Raw genomic sequence first — 20,818 nt, 5'->3', positions numbered from 1 at the left:
GCTCGTTTGCACAGTGTCTGAGGGTGGCAGGAGACACACCGTCTGGGCCAGGAGCTTTTCGAGCATTCAGACTCTTAAACTGCTTCCTCACACCTGCTTCATGAATATGAAGAGTTGTGGTGGGAGGAGGTGGTGTGAAATCCTCCTTGGTGTGGGGTGAGGAGGGGGGTGTTGTAGGTGAAGTGTTTGAAGGTGGTGATGGCTCTATGGAGGGGGCAGAGGTGGGGGAATGAGTGTCCAAAGTGTCTCTATTGTTGGGGCCGTTGGAGGTGTGAAGGCTGCCTGATGGCTCGTCAAAACGGCAGTAAAAGTCGTTAAGGGTGGTGGCCAAGAGCAAGTCATCAGTGGAGTGGGGGATTTTAGGCTTGTAGTTGGTGATATTCCTAAAACTTTTCCACACAGAGGCCGACTCATTCTCTGAGATCTGCTGCTGCATCTTCTCAGAGTGCTGATGTTTAGCAATGTCCACTTCTTTTGTGAACCTGTACTTGGCCTCTCTGTAGCAGTCCCTGTCTCCGCTTCTGAACGCCTTTCTCTTTTCCAGCCACAGCTTTTTGAGTTTAGGAGTAAACCAGGGTTTGTCATTGTTATAACTCACCCTGGTGCGTGATGGCACAATGCTGTCCTCACAGAAGTGGATATAGGAGGTGACAGTGTCCGTAAACTCGTCCAAGCTGTTAGAAGCAGCCTTCATTGTGTCCCAGTCTGTAGACTCCAAACACGTGCGAAGCTCCTCCACAGCCTCGTTGCTCCACAGTTTTTTAGTCCTCACGACAGGTTTGGAGAGCTTCAGCCTCTGTCTGTACGCGGGGATTAGGTGGATCATGACGTGGTCAGAAAGTCCGAGTGAAGCGCGGGGCACCGCACGATAGGCCCCGCTGATCGTACTGTAACAGTGGTCCAATATCCTCTCCTCTCTGGTCGGGCATTTAATATACTGCTTGTATTTGGGAAGCTCTTGGCTCAGATTGGCTTTGTTAAAGTCCCCAAGAGCAATGATGAGAGAGTCCGGGAATGTCCGCTCCATGTGCAGTATCTGCTCCGCGAGTGCGCACTGAGCTGCCTGCGCATCCGCATCTGGCGGGATGTAAACAGCGGCCAGGATGAATGAAGCAAACTCCCGCGGAGAATAAAACGGTTTGCAGTGAATAAAAAGGTATTCCAGAGAGGAAGAGCAGTGCTGAGCAATCACTGTTACATCTGTGCACCAGCCACTATTAATGTAGAAGCAGACACCTCCACCTGTGGTCTTACCAGAGAGAGAGGCCTGCCGGTCCGCGCGCAGCAGATGAAAGCCCTCCAGCTTGAGCGCGCTGTCCGGGATGTCCTCACAGAGCCACGACTCCATAAAACATAAGACACAGGAGGAGGCAAAGTCTCTGTTCATGCTTCTCATCAGGGCCAGCTCGTCCATCTTATTCCTGAGTGAGCGTACATTGGAAAGGAAGATCCCAGGAAGAGCAGTTCGCAGTCCGCGTCTCCTCAGACGCACGAGTGCGCCGGCTCGCTTACCTCTCTTTCGGCGTCTCACACTCTCACACACATTGGTTTGCTCCAGGAGCTCATAAGCAGGGGATTGAGCTGCTTGTATTCTTTTGTTCCAGAAAAGAAGCAACCAGGAAAGGTGAGTACTGTTACCACTTCTCTTTTTACATATACAAATAATTTAGGTTATACACAAATGATTAAATGTGAACAGCTGTAACTCAAGTTCTTTTCCTTACACAGGTAGGATGGCCAGTCCCCCTGTCTCTTCACCTTTCACAAGCAGTCACTTAAATACTAACTCAAAAAAACCTAATAAAAATGTTTTGTTTTGTAATAAAGGATTTACAATTGCATATTTAAAACCATCAGTACCACACTGGAAATAATACTGCTATCTATGAGAACGTCTGCGGGAGAGCCAGAGAGTTCAATTTGCAAATGAAGACTGCATTCTGTCTCTGCTTGGGTTTTTTGAGTGGAAAAGAATGCCTTTTGGTTTTGTGTTATGCTCCAAGTACATTCCAGAGGATAATGTAGTGTTTGGAGGCCAACACTGTCAGTATTCACTGCCAAACACATCATTTGCTAAGAGCTTCCTGACCTGCAGTCTATTTAGACCAAGTGGTTCAGTACCAAAGCCAGGAAAAGACCTCTCCCACCCTGACAATGGGCTCTTCTCACTGTTGAAGTCAGGGAAGCAATTCCACCCCTTGAGCCCAACACAGAGAGAATGAGGAGGAGCTTTTCCTCCCAGGCTATTAAGGCCCTGAACCAGGTGTAGGACTGGACTCTCCACATATCTCTACTCACCACTGCGCATGCACTTAATAACAACAACAATGATGTACTTCTGATGTGGTCTGTCTCATATCACATCACTGTACATGCATTTAATAACAAAATAATGTACCGCAATGACACACCTCATAACTGTTTTTGACCGTTCACTGTGAATCTAAAAACACTGCTGATTTGCACACCTTGTTAATTTTGATTTTTTAACATTCATTTTATACTTGATTTTTAAAAGATAAAATGGTCTCGCGCACTTAACACTTAAAAATAACACGAAACTGATTGAAACATTTAAGGTGTACTATTCCCCAATCACATATTTTGTATGTAAAATCTAAAAAACAAACAAACAAACAAAACAAAAAACACACACACACATGAAATTTGGGCAAAAGCCATCATGGTGCACACATGCAGAGGCACAGTAAGCATCTTCATCATGGAACCTTAACATTTAACCTCGATAATGACCTAAAGCGGGGTAACATTTGCAGTGAGTTTACAAACCAATACTGAGAGCATTCATTTCATTGAAAAGAAAGTAAACCTTTGAAAAATGACCTTCTGATCTTCCTTCTTGGTCTCAATCTGCAGATACAGTCTGTCTGTGTGGGGACCTAAAGACAGCTGGTCTTAAAAATCAGAATACTTTATTAATCCCTAAGGAAATTTTGTGCATTACAGTTTCTCCAAGACAGTAACAGTAACAGACTAAAATATTTAAACGATACAATACAATTCTGAATATGCCTGTTCACAGGGGTGAAAACGAGAAAAGGGCTCATATGCACTCATAACACACAAAACAGAAAAGGTAATATAAATGTAACTTGAAAAATGATCCAGCAATTTTACTGGCACATCAACGCCCTCATCCTGTTTCAAAGAACTGCTGGAAGATCACCTGATTTTTCTCCAACACAAGCAAACTACAGTTTATAAAGTTCATGTTTATTCAAGGCTTTGCCAGTAAAGAAATGTAATCCATTTATGTTTGAATATGGGAGATGATCTAACACCAGCCCTGCCATGAACAAAGAAACTTTATTGTTTAATCCTGAGGTGTCTAAGACATCATTGGTGATGCCCTTAATCCTGACCTCTAAGAAAATGCAAAATCTATTTTCAGTTGTTCCCCAGAATTGTAGTAATCAGCTTGCATGGGGAGCTGTCATTCTAAATGATTATTTAAAAGTGTTTACATAAAAAACCCACAGAGTTAGGGTTTTGGACTAGGTTGAGGTCTTCATGACATCAGAGCAAAAACTAAAGTAGTTCAGTAAAGACGGATTAGCTATAACTTTCCAACGTCATGACTGTGTGACTACCTAACAGAAAATGACAATTACTTCACACGTCCACATCTATATCTTTACAACTGCTCAGCCACAGTAATTAGCTACATACATCCCTGAACATGGACAAATGTCAGCAGGCATTTTTTTAAAGTAAGGGAGAATTTAAATTAAAAAGAGATGAAAACTTCAAGTTAGTTAAAAAAATGGACACACCAGTTATGTTTTTTGTGTTTATTATGTCTTTAATTGCTGAATCAATGTTATCCCACTAGACTTCACGTTCTACCTTTAGATGGAGCATAACACTCAGAAGGAATGTAAAGCCCCTTTGAGAATGAGGGTTTCTACAAAAAACTTTTTTTTCCATGGGCTTCCCGGTGTCACCTATTGTAGTCAGTCTTTACATCCAGGAAGTGGGAAGTCAGGCTGATTTGAAAGTCCACTATTATGTCCACTATGAACGACTACCCTTGAACAGAGGAGGTGGTTTATGACACCAACTGTCTGCCATCTATAATCCAGTTTTGAGATCCCTTCCCAAACACTTTAATGCCCACTCACATCTTGTATAAGATGATCTCAATAAGTCGAGTCTTCAAGAAGTCCAGTCACTTTTCTTTCCAAACTCCTTACATTATGATGACCTGAATGACTGAAAACTACACAGTCACAGTAATCGAGACCACTATGGTTACATTTAAAAATGCTCAAAAAGGAGGTACCGCAGAGTACAACCACAGGACAATTAAACTTCTGATTAGTTAATCCACGTTGCACCCTTGACATGTCACTAGACGGTGACAGGATTTGCCAGTTGTTAGCATTAGAGATTATCTGTACTCAAATCTAATGATTATTTAGCTTGAACATCACCTATTTGCTCTTTTTATTTATTTTACTGACTTTCTGAGAACTTGTTTAACCCATCAAGAAGAGTATATATCAAAACAGAAAACCATTTGCAATGAGCTGTTTTATGCTGAATTCAAAATACTTTCAAGCAAATTGTTCTGTGAAATGAAAATTTGAATAGTTTCCCCTTAAAAAAGCTCCTTTTTTCTTCAATTTCATTTTATTCTATGCAGAGTACATCCATGTCTGAGACATTATTTGCTGTTTTAAAGGAGTGGTGTTGCTGCCACCATCGTTGACATAGTTGGCAGGCAAAGGACAAAGGTGGACAATAGAAAGAGAAAGAGGACTTTAAGTGCAGCAAAGGAAATGTTTACATATCAGCTAACTGTAGGACAATAGTAGACCAAGCAAATAAGTGAATGAGTCTTAGCTATATACTTTATGAAAAAGGAAAGTTTTAAGCCTAATCTTAAAAAAGTGAAAGTTTGTCCCATATAACAGGGGCCTGAAAGCTGAAGGCTCTGCTTCACATTCTACTTTTAAATACTCTAGATACCACATGTATACCACAAGCCCTATTAGAGTGATATGGTACTATGAGATCTTTAAGATAAGATGGGGCCTGATTATTCAAGACCTTCTATGTGATTAGAAGGATTTTAAACTAATTTTGAACTTAAAATTAAATTTAACAGGCAAAAAAGAGAAGCCAATATAGGATATAGGATTCTTTCCTAAAAAGTCATTTAAGTTAATGCCTTTTTAGGAAAGACTGATAATACAAATTAGTCAAGATGAAAAGAAAACAAGTCCACCACTGAAGTAATAACTAAGACGTAAAAAGCTATTTTTTCAGCATCACCCTAAAGTGAAGATGCTTTTTTAATAGACATGGAAGAAAGCAGTCCTACATATTTGTTTAATATATGCATTGAGGGACATATCCTGGTCAAAACAAATAAAGTGTAGTATGAAGTTTGTATTCCTGTTTAGATCTGGCTATGTTACAGTATGGCACACAGCCATTTGAAAAATATGTTTCATTTCCAGCAGGTGGCAACAGTGTGAAAAAGTGCATAGAAACTCTGTAACCAATTTTTAAGGATTGTTTTCCTGCTGCTGTTCATTTGATAACACATAAAATTTACTTAAATTAAATCAAAACCTGCTGAGCCAAAAATGCAAAAATTAATAAATCTTCTCAGGCTGTTGGCTTAGCATGCATGTTCTGGATGCCACAGTTAAGCAGCATCTGGGTTCTTTTTTTGATTTTACTTACTGTCAGTTATGAAAAATGCACCACCACCTAAGTTTGAAGGCAACTTACTGCACCAGATTTGTTAGCAAACTCAAAATCTCAATTTTAGAAGACACATACTGATAATTGTGGCAAATAATTGATTATTAATAAAAGTTTTTCCTTCAGATGCCAAAAAAATAAGCAGACCCCCTGTCTGAGAAGATTTACCACAGTAGCTAATCAGTTTAAACTCTAGTTTGCTGTGTTCCTCCATGCTTTCTTTATGTGTTTGCTCATACAGCACTGAGCAGAGACCCCCCACCCCCAGCTAAACATCCAAACACTGTTAGTATGCAAATGACCCGTGTCAGGTTTCATCAAAGTCAGCAACTGGTGAGATTACTAACAGGATAAAGGAGAGTGGAGCTGTTCAGTTGCAAACAAGGAGTTTAGTTCCTTGCAAAACAAACAAGCTTAAAACAAGACAAAAAAGAAATAACTTAAAATGTTCTGTTCTCAATCCGTTGTGTTTGGTTATATTGAGAGGTCTTATTTTAGTCTTACTTTATTTTGCAAATTTATTTGAGAATTAGTCAATCCAATGAAAATACATTTCGTTATTATTATTATTGTTATTGTTATTGTTATTATTATTATTATTATTATTATTATTAATTATTATTATTATTATTATTATTATTATTATTATTATTATTATTATTATTTTGTTGTTATTATGATCCTTTGTTCTAGTTTATGCTGACTGTGTGTTTGGGTTTACACCCTTTGGTTCTGCACACCCTCTGTTTTGTGTCTGCCCATGTGTTCCCTCTGTTCTGTGTGTACCGCATCTCTGAGTCCAGTCTGTGCATTTCCTGTTTTATTTTGCAGGTCTGTGTCTTACGTCAGTGTATTCAATTTTACTTCTCCCTGTCTCGTTAGCCCTTATTTCTCCCAGCTTCGTCTCACTCCTGTTTACCATTCCCTGATTAGGTCTCTGTGTATATAAGCCCTGTGTGTTCCTCTCTGTCGCACTGTTAACGTCTGCTAGTGATGGGTAGATGAGGCCTCGTGAAGCGTTTCAGCACATTCCTCAAACTGTATCGATACTGAGTCGACACAGTGTTGCTGTTTTGCTCCATACTGACACCTGCTGGACATTAAATATCATTGCAGGCAACTTACTTGAGACTCACAACAGACGCTGATTCAATGACCTAGTCATACTTGTACACTGTAAGGTATTGTACTGTCCATGGAATCATTTTATATATTTTACATTGCAAATATTGTAGACATCTTTAAAATATATTGTGAATGACATTAAGTGAAAATTAAAATGAAAGTATTGTGAATGTAACATTACCCATTTAAATGTAATTGACTCAGAGTTTATTATAAATTTCTATTCAGAAAAGGATATATTCGTTAAAGGATCCTCTGATCTTGGAATGGTTCTCTCCGACACTCTCCACAATACTAAGGGGTTGGCAGTCCTTTATAATAAAATTCACGACAACCTGGTCCAGAACAGTCTTCCCAGATGCTTGATTTCAAAATAATAAAACACATATTAATAAAAAAAAAATGATGATAAAGATGTTCAGTGTCAATATAGGCCAACCTGTGTTCATGCTCAGTGTGTTTGTCTCCTCATTTTCATGTTTGGCTCTGTAATGCCTAAACACTGAGGAGGTGCTTTTGTTTGTGTAAGAAAGCTCCGCAGAACAGATGCGACATTCAACTTGCATAAAATGAAATAAATAATTTACACTGCAAGTCACATTGCTGTTTTTCCTTTTCTGATAGATTACACTGAAACAAAGACAAACAAACTATTCCCTTATTTGCAGTTAAAAGATCAAAATGATCAAGGCTTCGCTCTGTGAGCTTGATACATGCGTCGGTGCGTTAGTGTTGCTGGACCCATCACTAACGTCTGCTCACCCGCAAACTATTCTGTGGGTTCTGTTTACCTGTTTTGCTTGCCTCTTAGTTTATTTTCCCCCAGTATAGTTAGTCTCCTCAATCTGCAACCTGCAATAAAGCTGTTTATTTCGAGTTCACCTTTGCCTCAGTGAGTCCTGCATTTTTTGGTCCTGCACACAGCCATGACAAATTTTATGTTGATGGTTGTAAAGATCTGGATGGATATTTTGGGGGGTTTTTTATTCAATTTTTTTTCAGTTTTATTTTTCAAGACTTGGTGAATTTACTTTTTTTTCATAACTTGGCCTACCCTTCTTAGTTTCGTTAATATTGGCAACAGTAGGAAGTGTATTGTTGGGTTTGAATATATTTTATATAGGCCAGCCAATCAAGGTACATGTCATGTTTTTAGTTGTTATAATTTGTCGAGAGATTGTTTTATTTTTCAGTTTTCCCCCTGAGGAATTGCCACCAGCGTGGTCAGGGGGGTTGTGTGGCTCAGTGTCCCTAAGAGCTAGATCGGCAGAAGCTTAGGGCCAAGCTGGTCAGGTCTTAGAGTAGAGGCCTGACAAAGTGCAATCCGATTACACAACAAAAGCAGTTTTCCAGAGCACCCCACCACCACCTCTTTCCTGCCTCTGTTACCACCATGTGTCCCCATTACATTTCTGTCTGCCTCCTCATACGTGCCTGTCTAGAACGGACCCAGATGTACATACATCCACTTCTCACACTAAAATAAAAATTACCTATTAATCTTTAAATAACAATGTTATTGTTAGCGGCTGGGTCTGAGACCCAGCATTTTGTGTTTATTTTTGTATTTGTGACCTCTGATATTGTATCGAAAATTTGTTAAGTTCTTGTGTTGGTATCTTCAGTTAGGATTTAGTTGAGTTTTATTCTAGTTTAGGTTTACATCTATGTCCCCTTGTGTGAATCTGTCCTTGCCTTCTCTGTCAGTATGTCATGAATTTCTGGTTTGTATGTTTCATGTTGTCAAGCCCGTGTTGTCATGTCTACTGTTATTTTGACAGTCTCGTTTCTATGTTCAGTGTGCTTAGTGTTGCGTTTCTCTGTGGTGTCATGGTGCTCATTTGTGTTAGTTGTTTTCCCATGTGTTTCCACTTCCCCTGATCTCCTCCTGTGTGTATTTAGTCTATGTGTTTTCCTTTAGTCTTTGTCAGGGCATCTGTTTTGCTTCCCTCAACATCATGTCAGGTTTCTAGTGTTCGCATGATTCTCTTCAGGACATGTTTGTGTTTCAAGTCTTGTTTTGTCTTATAGCTACTAGCATGTTCCTGCTCATAAACATGTTCATGCCAGGTATCATAGTTGTCACAGTATGGTCATAGTTATCATTGTTTAGTTTAGTTCAGTTTAGGTTTTAGTCTAGTTCTGCCCCTGGTTACCTACTGTGTTGATCTCATGTTATCAGCCACAACAAAAGACTCGCCTTTGGTTTGAAACTGAGTTCCGTCTCATTCTCTGTCTGCATTTGGGTCCCCTTGCCCTGCCATGACAGTTATGATCTTATAGTTGACAAATAATGTCAGATGTAAAATGCTCCTTCTGCATGAACGTTATCCAAAGTTGCAGCTAAATCTTAAACCAAAAATAAAAATCTTGACTTTGGTAGAATGCATTAAATAGTTGTTAACTTAGCTACTGATAAGTTTGTCAACCACAAAGAAACCCTACCTCTTGCACAAGATGTGCAATGCTTTACCAATATTACAAGTCACGCAAAAAGTAAGTAAACAAATACTGGCTAAATACTAGCCAACACAAATGTTGAGGTGTTCACAAAATGTTCAGTTTTTTCAATATGGCTACATATCAAAAAAGGGTCCATACCTTGCAATTTAATTTAAAAGAATAACAGCCTGGTGAGCAATTTTGGATAGTTCAATGAAAATGTGCTGAATAGCTTCAAAAGTGTACTTGTATTCCTTGTATTCTTTTGGAAACTTCTTGATAATTTCTTTAAGCATTGGTTGTTTTGATTTATAAACGGTCTGTCTGCAAGAAATGATTTGAGACGAGTTAGCTGACAAAGATTAAAAAGAAGAAAACATGACAAAAATGCTGTTTGGTAGGCAGTTTGAAGTTTATCAGAATATTGTAACTACAGGTAATGATTTATTACCGAACTCATTGGCACCTTTCAAGCTATCTGATGTATTGTTTCTATGCATCCCTGTTAAACTATTCCTGGTATTTGATATCTTAAGTGTGGACCGCCATGTGTGTGATCTGTAGACCCGTCCTTGCAGGTATCTCTAAATAGAAGGTAAACTCAACAGTATTTTAATGTATTCAACGTTAGGAAGGAACACTATCCTCCTCTCTCCTTTTGGCATTTAAGTTTAGATCGATGTCTGCTAATGTGCCATACTGTTGAATGTACCTTTGAATTTTTGAATACTAACATGTAAATTTATCAGGATTATCATTTGTCACATTCAAATAAATAAGTTGTTAGCAGTAGAGCAGGTCACCTACTAACTGGAAGGTTGTTGGTTCGATCCCAGTCTGCTCCAGTCTGCATGCCAAATATCCTTGGGTAGGATATTCACCCCAAGTTGCTCTCCGATGCATTCATCAGAGTTTGAATGTGTATGAATATTAGTTAGGTAGCACTGAAAACCTAGAAGTGTGATTGGGTGAATGAACAAGTTGTATAAAGCACTTTGAGTGCTCAGATGGAGTAGAACCAGTCCATTTACCATAGAAGACAATAAACAGAGGTAAAATTCACCAAGATGTATTTACCAGCCGCGATAGGAACAGCTGCTCAGATTTGTCATGAAGAAATTTGGGTACCTTCCTGAAACACTACCCTTCAATGCAGCACAGTTTCAGTTGTCTGATAATAAGAAAACGACACCAATAGACTTTTGATTGGAGCAGCAATTAACAGAATTTCAGCATTTGTGAAGTTAGATTAAATTTAATTTCTCAGATGAACAGAATCAACGTCTGGGGGTATCAGATGGATAATTTTACCATTACATTTCAGGCTGATTGTGACTGACTGTCGTCAGTCTTAAACATTTTAAATAATAAACTACCTGATAAATGTACATATTTTTTGAAAAAAAGAGCTTTTTAAAAGAGAAAACTACCTACTCCTTAAGTCTATTCAAAAGTTCATCCATGTCTTAGCATGGTACAGGTTCAACAGAAGGCTGATCTAAATTACCCAACAGGCCTGTGGTGGTGACATGAAATAACTATATATATATATATATAAATTTCACATATGTCCAATAATGATAAATGACAAAAAGGACCAAACCATGTCTTTGACCTGTTTTATTGTTTTCCAAAAATAATTTCAAATTCTGATATGTCTGACCACAGAACAGTTTTCAATTTGGCCTCAATTGAACTATTGAGCCAAATTATTTGCCTTTCTGGATTATGTACACATATGGATTTTTTTTGCATGAGTTTTAACCAGCAATTGTGGATCACCTAGTGAAATCTCCTGACACTATTTTTCTTGTAACTAATCCTCCAATACAGTGAACAGAATGTTTTCAACTTAGCACTGCCTGACAGCCCAAAGATCATGTCTATGCAGGTTTTTTTGTTTGTTTTTTTGGCCTTTGTCTTGAGCACAGAGATTTCTCCAGATTCTTAAAATCGAATGATGATTTTAACTGTAACTGTAGATGATGAGAGACTCAATCTATTTGTATTATTACATTGAGAATAAATTTTCTAATATGATTTACTTTTAAGAAAATTGCCTCTCTAAGTTAGTATTTTTATAGAATATATCATGTTACTACCCTGTTGCCAATTAATCCAATTAGCTGCCAGCTGTTTTTTGTAGTACCACTGACTTTTCGAACTAGATGTGTTGCTATTAAATTTAAGACGAGTTGTTGTTTTTCATATAATGTTAAGTTTTCTCAGTTCAAGCATTTTTGTATGTTTCCTGTGCTTTGTTATGCATAAAATCTGGGTTCATGAGTTTGGAAATCATTCAATTATTGCATTATGTGTATTTATTTATATAATCACATTTTTTTCTGTAATTAAACTTCCTTGGAACTGGGGCTGTCTAGACAAATGTCTAGACAATGTTGTTTTGTAACTTCTGTTTTGTTTGACAAAAGTAATTTCATCATAGATTTCATCATACTTTTTTTTTTTTTAAGTTCTGCTTTTTACTTAAAAGTTTTATTAATTCTTCTATGACAGTAGTAGTTCTCATACTTATCAATTTCTCATATCTTAAATAACATTAAAAGTGAAATAACAAGCTATGAAATCCAAATTCAACATGTTGGAACAACTTCAGATATTCTGTCTGGTTCACTTTCATGAATAAATAAGGGAGTAGGCCTCATCTGGCCATGAAATTGCTTTTAAGGTAATTGTCCAATGAAATACGAACATGGGAGAAAATGGGAGACTGTGTATAAAAATGACCGTGACTGTGATTGTGTTTTATCTCTTGAGTTAAAGCTGAAAGTCTGTACTTCAGTCACATGTTGATTTTTTGATGTACAATCCACTGTGGTAGTGTGCAGAGACAAAATGACAAGTGTTAAGTTTGTGTCTCTGTACCTACGCTTCGTGTTGTCTCTTTTGCTCTTTTGTTTATAGTTTAGTGTGCTTAGGTTGTGTGTCTAGTTTTGCTTCCCTTGTCTCGTCCTGCCTAATTAGGCCCAACTGTGTTTCCCTTCTGTCTCCCATTTTCTCATAACTCTGCTGTGTAATTTAGCCCTCTGTCATCACCTGCTTGTTATCGTGTTGTACCCAAAGGACCCAAACGAGTCTTGCGTTTGGGTCCTTTATCGCAGTGAATCATGACACTTTCAGTTCCTGTGCAGAGCTGGTTTTTAAATTTAAATTTGTCTCTTGCCACATCTGCAAGGACAGAAACACCAAATTAAAAGACAAGCTTGCACTTCCGTAACCCTTCATTAATAATGAACTACACATTAAAGTAGCAAAGCCCAATATTTATGTGCTAAAACCAACTACGGCGGTTTGGCAGCTTAAGTTAAAATTTATGGTTAAGTTTTCCACTGGTGATTTTTTTAGCAGACTCTTTGTATTTGTGTTGTTGTTGTTTTTTTCCTGAGTTTGTTTAAAATGTTCAGGCTAAAAAGCAGTCTAATTATTGTTAACTGTTCACAAAGTTACATGAACAGTACTCTGTACAACTTACATCCTTCAAGAGAAATAATTTAAAGCGTTAATATTTGCTGTCAAATACCCAAGCAGCACAAACACCAGTTATGACACCTATGTTGGTGACCATGATGCAGCAGCAGATTGAGCCAGGACTTGAAACTTTTTCCATCATCTCATCTTTGCAGATCTCTATTTAAAAAGCACCAATTACTCAAAGATAACAATTAGCCTGGATAATCTGATAGTATATAAGGCTTTTTTTAAAGTAACAGCTAATGTCAGCTGTCAGCAGAACTGAAGAACTGAAAAACATGTAAGAGTAAAACTTCAGATCCTGATGTGTGTGAGGACATGGAAGGATTAGCTTTATTTCAGATTTGAGAGACACACTTTATATTTCATAGCTTGTGATGATTCTGTTCTCTTTGTTATTACAGAAGCTGGTCTCAGATTCAGACCTCAGGACTACCCGGTGACAACAGTAACTGCAGCTGTTTTACTGATAAAGTTAAAGACAAACAGTCAAAGTGATTAAGCATCCATGTAACTGTGACTATATATCAGCAATAGTAGTTCAAACAGTATCTCAGTTTGGTGTTTCAGAAAGCTGCTGATCTCAGATCTTCACGGCTTGTTTTAAATACTGAACGTGCATGAAGAAGACACAATGTTCTCGCTAGCAGCATTAAATAAAACTTTATTTAGGTCAAAGGTCTTCACATGTACGTTGAACTAAAAACTATAATCTGGAATTATTTCACGTTTTTTTTGCCAATAGTGTGTTATTTACCATAACGTAATTCAGAGTCATTCATAACAGAATAACCAGAGAGGATAATATATATTGGATATATATCTTTCTGCAGGACTGAATCCTCTGAGGATTATCTGAGTACTTCTGAAATTACAAAGAGGAAAGGTCTCTATCACGCTGTTCATGAAATCTTGGGTTATTCATCTTCTGGGGCAGGTCTACAGTGGAGCTTTGACGAGTTCCCAGTAAGGGAGTTGGTGGTGAAGATCTTGAGTCCTGTGTGATGCCTGCGATAAACTTCAGGCTTTCCTGATGTTTCTGAAACGATGCCTCTCTCAATGGGTCAACATGACAGCTGTGATGAAAGAAAGGGAGGAAGTTTCTCCAAAGCTCTAGACTCAAGAATCCCAGGTTGGTCTTAATGGTCTCCCTCACTAGATTCCCCTCATAGTGGATATAGCTGTTGGTAATCAGAATCAGAATACTTTATTGATCCCTAGGGGAAATTATTTTGGTTACAGTGCTCCAGTATAAACAGTAACACAGACAGACAATACACTAAGTAAGGAATAGCACAATATATACAATGTATGCATGCATATATGTATACACATGTAAGTCACTTATTGATAAATAGCTGAATAAGAAATAAGAGCATGTGCAAAAAGGGTGTAGCTATTGCAGTATACAGTGTGTTAAGTGGAGGAGTTGTAGAGGGAGATGGCCACAGGCAGGAATGATTTCTTGTGTTGTTCAGTGGTGCTTTTTGGTACTCTCAGTCTCTCACTGTGACTGACCGGCATGTCATGGAGTGGGTGGAAGGTATTATCCCACATTGTCTTTATCTTGGACAACACCCGCCTCTCTGACACCACCTTAAGGGAGTCCAGCTCCATCCTCACAACATTACTGGCCTTACGGATCAGTTTATTGAGTCTGTTGGCATCTGCGACCCTCAGCCTGCTCCCCCAGCATGCAACAGCATAGAGGATCGCACTGGCCACAACAGACTCATAGAAAATCCTGAGCATTCTCCAGCAGATGTTGAAGGACCTCAGTCGCCTCAAAAAATAGAGACGACTCTGGCCCTTCCTGTAAAGTGCTGTGATGTTTTTAGCCCAGTCCAGTTTATTGTCAATGTGTACTCCAAGGTATTTATAGTCCTCCACAATGTCAACACTGACCCCCTGGATTGAAACAGGGGTTAAGTGTTCCCTGGTCTTCCTGAAGTCCACTATCAATTCCTTGGTCTTTGCCACGTTGAGCTGCAGATGATTCTGCTCACACCACGTGACAAAGGAGTCGACCACAGCCCGGTACTCTGTCTCATCATCCCTGCTGATGCATCCAACCACCGCAGAGTCATCAGAAAACTTCTGAAGATGGCAGGTCTCTGTGCAGTGGCTGAAGTCTGTGGTGTAGAGGGTGAAGAGGAAGGGGGAGAGGACAGTCCCCTGTGGTGCCCCTGTGTTGCTGATTACCTTGTCAGACACACACTGTGGGAGACGTACATATTGTGGTCTTCCTGTCAGGTAATCAACAATCCAGGACACCAGAGAAGCATCCACCTGCATCGCTGTTAACTCCCAGGAGGATCGGCCTGATGGTGTTGAAAGCACTGGAAAAGTCAAAAAACATGACCCTCACAGTGCTTGCCGGCTGGTCCAGATGGGTATAGGCACGACTGAGATGTCAGGACTCTCACAAGAGACAACAGTGCTATGTGAAGAGAGAGGGAGGTACAGTGGTGTTGTTCTGGATTCCAGGCTGACTACAGGTGAGGTTTTTTTTTGGGGGGGGGGGGGGGGGGGGGGGGGGTGAGAGCAGTCACTGCAGTTTCGACTCTGTTGAAGAACAAATTCAACTCATTAGCTCTATTCTCACCTCCCTTACCTCCCCTGCTGTTGGTTGGCCTGAATCCAGTGATGGTCTTCATGCCATTCGAAACCTCTCTCATGCTGCTTTGCTGGAGTTTCCACTCCAGCTTGCTCCTGTAATTGTCCTTAGCCTCTCTGATCTTGTCCTTCAGTAACACCTGAACCCTTCTCACCTCTTTACCTTAGTCACCCACAATGTGTTATTTGGGAAACAATGAACAGTCTGAGCTGGAACAATGGAGTCGGTGCAGAAAGTTATGTAGTCTGTGATACACTCAGTAAGCCCATTGATGTCCTCGGCGTGAGGCTCACAGAGTGTTTCCCAGTCGGTCACCTCGAAACAGCCCTGTAGTTCCGCCAAGGCCTCCTCTGACCACCTCCTAATGCTCCTCGTGGTGACAGGTTCCCTCCTCACCATTGGCACATAGTGGGGGGTGAGGTGAATTAGGTTGTGATCTGACCTTAGCATTAGCATACAGTAGGTCTAAGATTCTCTCCCCCCTGGTGGGACAGTCCACATATTGTTTAAATGCTGGTAATGTATTGTCCATGTAACATGGTTGAAGTCACCCAAGATCAGAATGAAGGCACTTGGGTGCCGAGTGGGTAGTGTCACATGCAGCTCTGGGGTTAGCCGAGGGAGGAACGTAAACAGCCAGCAAGATGACGTGAGTAAATTCCCTGGGCAAATGATACGGCCCGAGTCCAACAGCACACAGTTCAATATCCGGGCAACAAAACCTTTCTTTTATTGTTATGTGTAACGAAAACAGCAAGCCCACCTCCTGTCTTCTTACCACTACTGATGCTGTCCCTGTCTGCCCGAACAGTATGGAAGCCTTCCAAGGATGTGTTATCGTTGGGAATGTCCTGGTGCATCCATGATTTAGTGAAAGACATAAGACTACACTCCCGGTATTCCCTCTGACTCCGTACAAGCGCTGAGAGCTCATCAATTTTATTTATTAACGATCGCACATTTCCCATACGATAGACGGCAGACACGGTTTATACCTCCTCCTTGCTTCGAGCCTCCGCTGTCTCACCGTCTCCTTCTTTCTTCTCTTCTGTCCTTGACCTCTGCATCCCCGATGTGTTTTTCTCCTAATTTCAGCTGGTACGTCTGCAAGTCTGGCCAGCGAGACTCCAGAGACTTTAAAGTCTCCGGAGTAAACAGTCCATGCAGTATATAGGTGTTGTCCCGTTCCTCGACAAAAGTAGCACTTCTGCGTCCACCAGCAGAACAAAAACTCTCTCAATCCACATGACTAAGGGAAAGATAATAAACAGATAAAAGTACAAGTAAGGAAAAAAAGCTAAACTAATGAGAAAAAGCAGGACTAACTGTAACAGGCTACATGCTGGTTGGCGCATGCGCACTATTATACTATAGTATAATAGACCTTACTACTATAATAATGTGGACTCTATTATTAAATGAAAAGAATAAATTACACATCTATGAAACCTGCAGCTACTGTCTTTATTTAAAGTTGTAAGTATTTAAAGTCCATGTTACCAGGCTGTAGAGTTCTCTGTTAGTGTAATGGATTTAAAACTGTTTAAATCTTCAGTTTTATCTCAAAGGACAACATGATATTTCTTCCAGTTTATATTTAACTAACTGCAACAATATTTTCAGTCACAATTACGTTATCAAGGGGTGGCAATACATTCTTAACTTTTAGAACAGGAGGGAGACGTTATGCATTGTATCTTTTTAAATACTGATAATGACACTAATTACAATGTATTTTAATATCCTTGATCCTTGTACTCTTTGAAACCTCTCTGTTGACTATCAGTAAATATCTGAAACCAAGTCAGCATGAAATCAAATTAGGGATGAGGCAATTGGGTTTTTGTTTGTTTGGTTGTTGTTTTTTTTGGTTAAGAAATAAGTTGTTTCCTGATTTTGCAAGTATACAAATGTAAGAGTATATAAACACTAGTCTCGGAGCTGTTCATCACCTCTATGTCGGAAGGCTGAAGCTACTGGCTCACACTGAAAAGAAAGAAGACCTTCTACAAAAGGTCTGGTACAAACTCTTAAATTATCTTATCTCCTTTATTTAAAGAATTGACAGTAGTTATTGTCTTCTGTTTTTTCACAGAGACACCATGAAGCTCCTGGTTCTGGCTGCACTTCTTTGTGGATTGATGGTTCTGACCACTGCTAGTGAGTATTGCAGTATAATGTAAAGTATGTAAATATATGTCAGTATGTACGTGTTTAAATAATTCGTCACCATCTAATGTTTTAATTTGTTCATTTCTGCCACATGAAGATGTCGGCAGTGGTGCAGGAGGTTTAATTCCAACAGGTCAGTGGACATTTCCAGATTTTCACCAAAGTTAATCGCATTTATAAAAAAAAAAAGGAAAGCAATTGTGTTATGCATGATGAGTTTATAATAAGGAGGATATCTTTTAAGGAAACGCAGGTCAACAAAAAAATATTTTAAAATATATAATTATATATAACACAGCAAGAGAGAGGAAGAGATATTATGAAATTTAAATTGCACATAGAAATAGAGTCCCAAAAAAAAGAAAATAAAAACAGTCACAAGCCAGTTCAAAGACCTTTTAGATACATTAAAGTTGTTCATTTAGTATAAGTTGTATAACTATAAATACCATATTGGTTTGTCATTTTTCGGTTTAACAATTGCCTAAGTTTGAGCACAAGTCACATACCAGAAATGCCAGCCTAATATCAGCCTCATATCAGCCCTTCTGGCTATCAAAAAGTCGAAAGTTTAAATCCAAAGGTGACCATACTTTGCCACCATGCCCCCTCAGCTTTACCAGGACCAGAGATACTTGCAGATTCAGTTGCTAAAACACATTTCCATTGACTTTTTTTAAGTGATCATGTTTTGTTCTGTTCAGTTCTCTTTGTTATTGATTTTATGATTATTCCTATATTTATAATTTTTGATGAAACTTTGTGTTTGGAAATTTTACTGCCTATTACTAGAGTGAAAAGATTAATAACTACTAAAAGAAGATTGCAGCTGCATACATATAATTACAATTTATAACTGTAAGGGAATCAAAATGCCCTGCACATTTTCAGTCACTTAAACTACATAATATTTAATTGTCGAGATGGTATTTGTTTGTTTGTTTTTTTCAATATTGCATATGTCATGATTGAAAATAAAACAAAATATAATATCAGCTGGAGACACATGTACATACAGCTATTTATTTGTTCCCAGCAAAGAGTTACCGGTTCAACATGTCCTCTGGTTGTCCTCATGGTTGGTCTCATTTCAATCATCACTGTTTTGTCTACGTTCCAAGATCCATGAGTTGGGGTCAAGCTGAGGTAAGTTTCTCTGATTTGTATTGTCTTCAAAACTTGATTAAAACACATCTAGCCTAGTTGTGACTTTGAAAACCTCTCTGTGTAACTCTTTACTGAAGAGAAACTGCAAGTCAATGGGTGGACACCTTGCATCTGTGCACAGCAGCAACGAGTACCGTCACATTCAGAAGCTCACTAGTGATCATGACTACATGGAAACTTGGATTGGAGGAACTTATGAATTCGAGGTACCTTTTTTTTATCAATACCTTTCTGTTTCTCTTAATGACAGATATGTCATTAATGAAAATACAGAAGCCACTGACAGATAAAAGCAGCTTAAATAATATTATGAATAATATGGGAGATTTGCCAGCTGGTTACATTCGTTATGTCAATTAAATAAAGCTGATTTGACAAGACTTTGGCTAGGCATGATCTTTAGGCCCGCCTGAACTGATGCTACCAATCTCTGTCTTCTAGGAAAAAATTTGGCTGTGGAGTGATGGGAGCTCTTTTCACTATACACACTGGTGCCCAGGACAGCCTAGTGGTGGCAACCAGAATTGTCTCCAGATAAATTATACCCGTAATTCAGAGCTTAATATTTAACATGAATACTTAATATATGAATGATTTTAAATGAATTTACTAATTTCTGTTTTTGAACTTTGCAGCTTCCAAGTGTTGGGATGATCTGGAGTGCAGCTTACGTCGGCCATCTGTCTGTGCCAAGGAAAAATCAACACTCCTCGGCTGACACTGAAGCATGAAACTCCCATAAAAACACAAACTGTTGTATAATAGTGTTTGTGTTATGCTTGCTCCTACTTCTTTCATTTTCTAGTTACATTTTTTTTCCTTTCTTGGTAGCACCCAATCTAAAAATCCAAATGACAAATCAACAAAAACTGCATTGTCTTTTAGGCCTTGTGTCTTTAACAAGAGCAGACTGATTGTGTTACCACAGCATTGATCTTACAAAACTGTTGCTTCTTCTGTTTATCTCTTTATTTTTGCTCTTTTATGCAACATTAAAGCTATCAGTCAAGCATCTATCTGTGTTACATCTCTTGTGTTAAGGCATATACATATTCAGCAGTCATAATATGCATGTATTAAAACTGGGGAATTTAATATTTATCTGCATTTGCTGGTTCTATTATCAGTCTTAATTAGATGTCCTTCTACTCGAAGACTTTGGACAATTAAAAAAATATGTTTACATGGGCATGACAGTTTGATCACCTTTTTGACTACTTTGTGGCTTCTATCAACAGTATTCCTAATAGAACAGCCACTTTTTAGGTGTCTCTGTACAGTTGAAGTAAGGTGAAACAAATATGAGTCTCTTCCTCTCTCTCTTCAAAAAAAAAAAAAAAAATCCCCTCGCTTCTGTGGATGGTCTTTATCCTTCAAGCTCGGGTTCTCTACCAGTTGCCTGGGAGCTTGAGAGTATCTCAGCTGTTCCTAGGAATGGGCTCTTCTGGACAGAGATTTCTGATGTTGTTCCTGGGATTTGCTGGAGCCACTTGGCTAGTTTGGAAGTCGTTGCTCCGAGTGCTCCGATTATCACTGGGACCACTGTTACCTTCACCCTCCACATCTTCTCGAGCTCTTGGTATTTCTCCAGCTTCTCATATTCCTTCATCTTCATGTCTGTGTCATTCGATTCACTACATCTATCACTACGGCCGTCTTCTTCTGTTCGTCTACCACCACTATATCCGGTTGGTTAGCCATCACCATTTTGTCCGTCTCTATCTGGAAGTCTCACAGGATCTTAGCTCGGTCATTCTCCACCACCCTAGGGCGCGTCTCCTATTTTGACCTCGGGACTTCAAGGCCCTACTGTATCCAGGCCACTAGGGTATACTATGCTGGCCATTTGGTTATGACGTTCCATGTATGCCCTGCCTGCTAGCATCTTGTATCCTGCTGTTATGTGCTGCATTGTCTCAGGGGCATCTCTGTCTCTCTCTCTCTGTGCAAGCTTCAATATCTGTGAGCACACCCCACTTTTCAGTTATTTATTTGTAAAAAATGTTTGGAATCATGTATGATTTTCGTTCCATTTCTCACGTGTACACCACTTTGTATTGGTCTTTC

General features: G+C 39.1%; 1 protein-coding gene across 1 annotated transcript; it reads left to right on the top strand.

Annotated features, from left to right (window-relative positions):
- The first annotated feature begins 17,373 nt into the window (after positions 1-17,373).
- Positions 17,374-19,754, top strand: LOC146390178 (type-2 ice-structuring protein-like). Its single transcript, XM_084923213.1, has 7 exons — positions 17,374-17,427; positions 17,508-17,572; positions 17,682-17,717; positions 18,621-18,730; positions 18,829-18,957; positions 19,193-19,298; positions 19,387-19,754. The coding sequence occupies exons 2-7, from the start codon at positions 17,515-17,517 to the stop codon at positions 19,467-19,469; spliced, it is 522 nt and encodes a 173-aa protein (XP_084779339.1). The 5' UTR covers positions 17,374-17,427; positions 17,508-17,514; the 3' UTR covers positions 19,470-19,754.
- Positions 19,755-20,818: the final 1,064 nt, after the last annotated feature.

Source organism: Perissodus microlepis, chromosome 3, assembly GCF_051167445.1.
Source record: "Perissodus microlepis isolate ML-2025 ecotype Zambia chromosome 3, ASM5116744v1, whole genome shotgun sequence".
Taxonomy (NCBI): domain Eukaryota; kingdom Metazoa; phylum Chordata; class Actinopteri; order Cichliformes; family Cichlidae; genus Perissodus; species Perissodus microlepis.
This window is presented reverse-complemented; position numbering and strand designations above follow the sequence as displayed.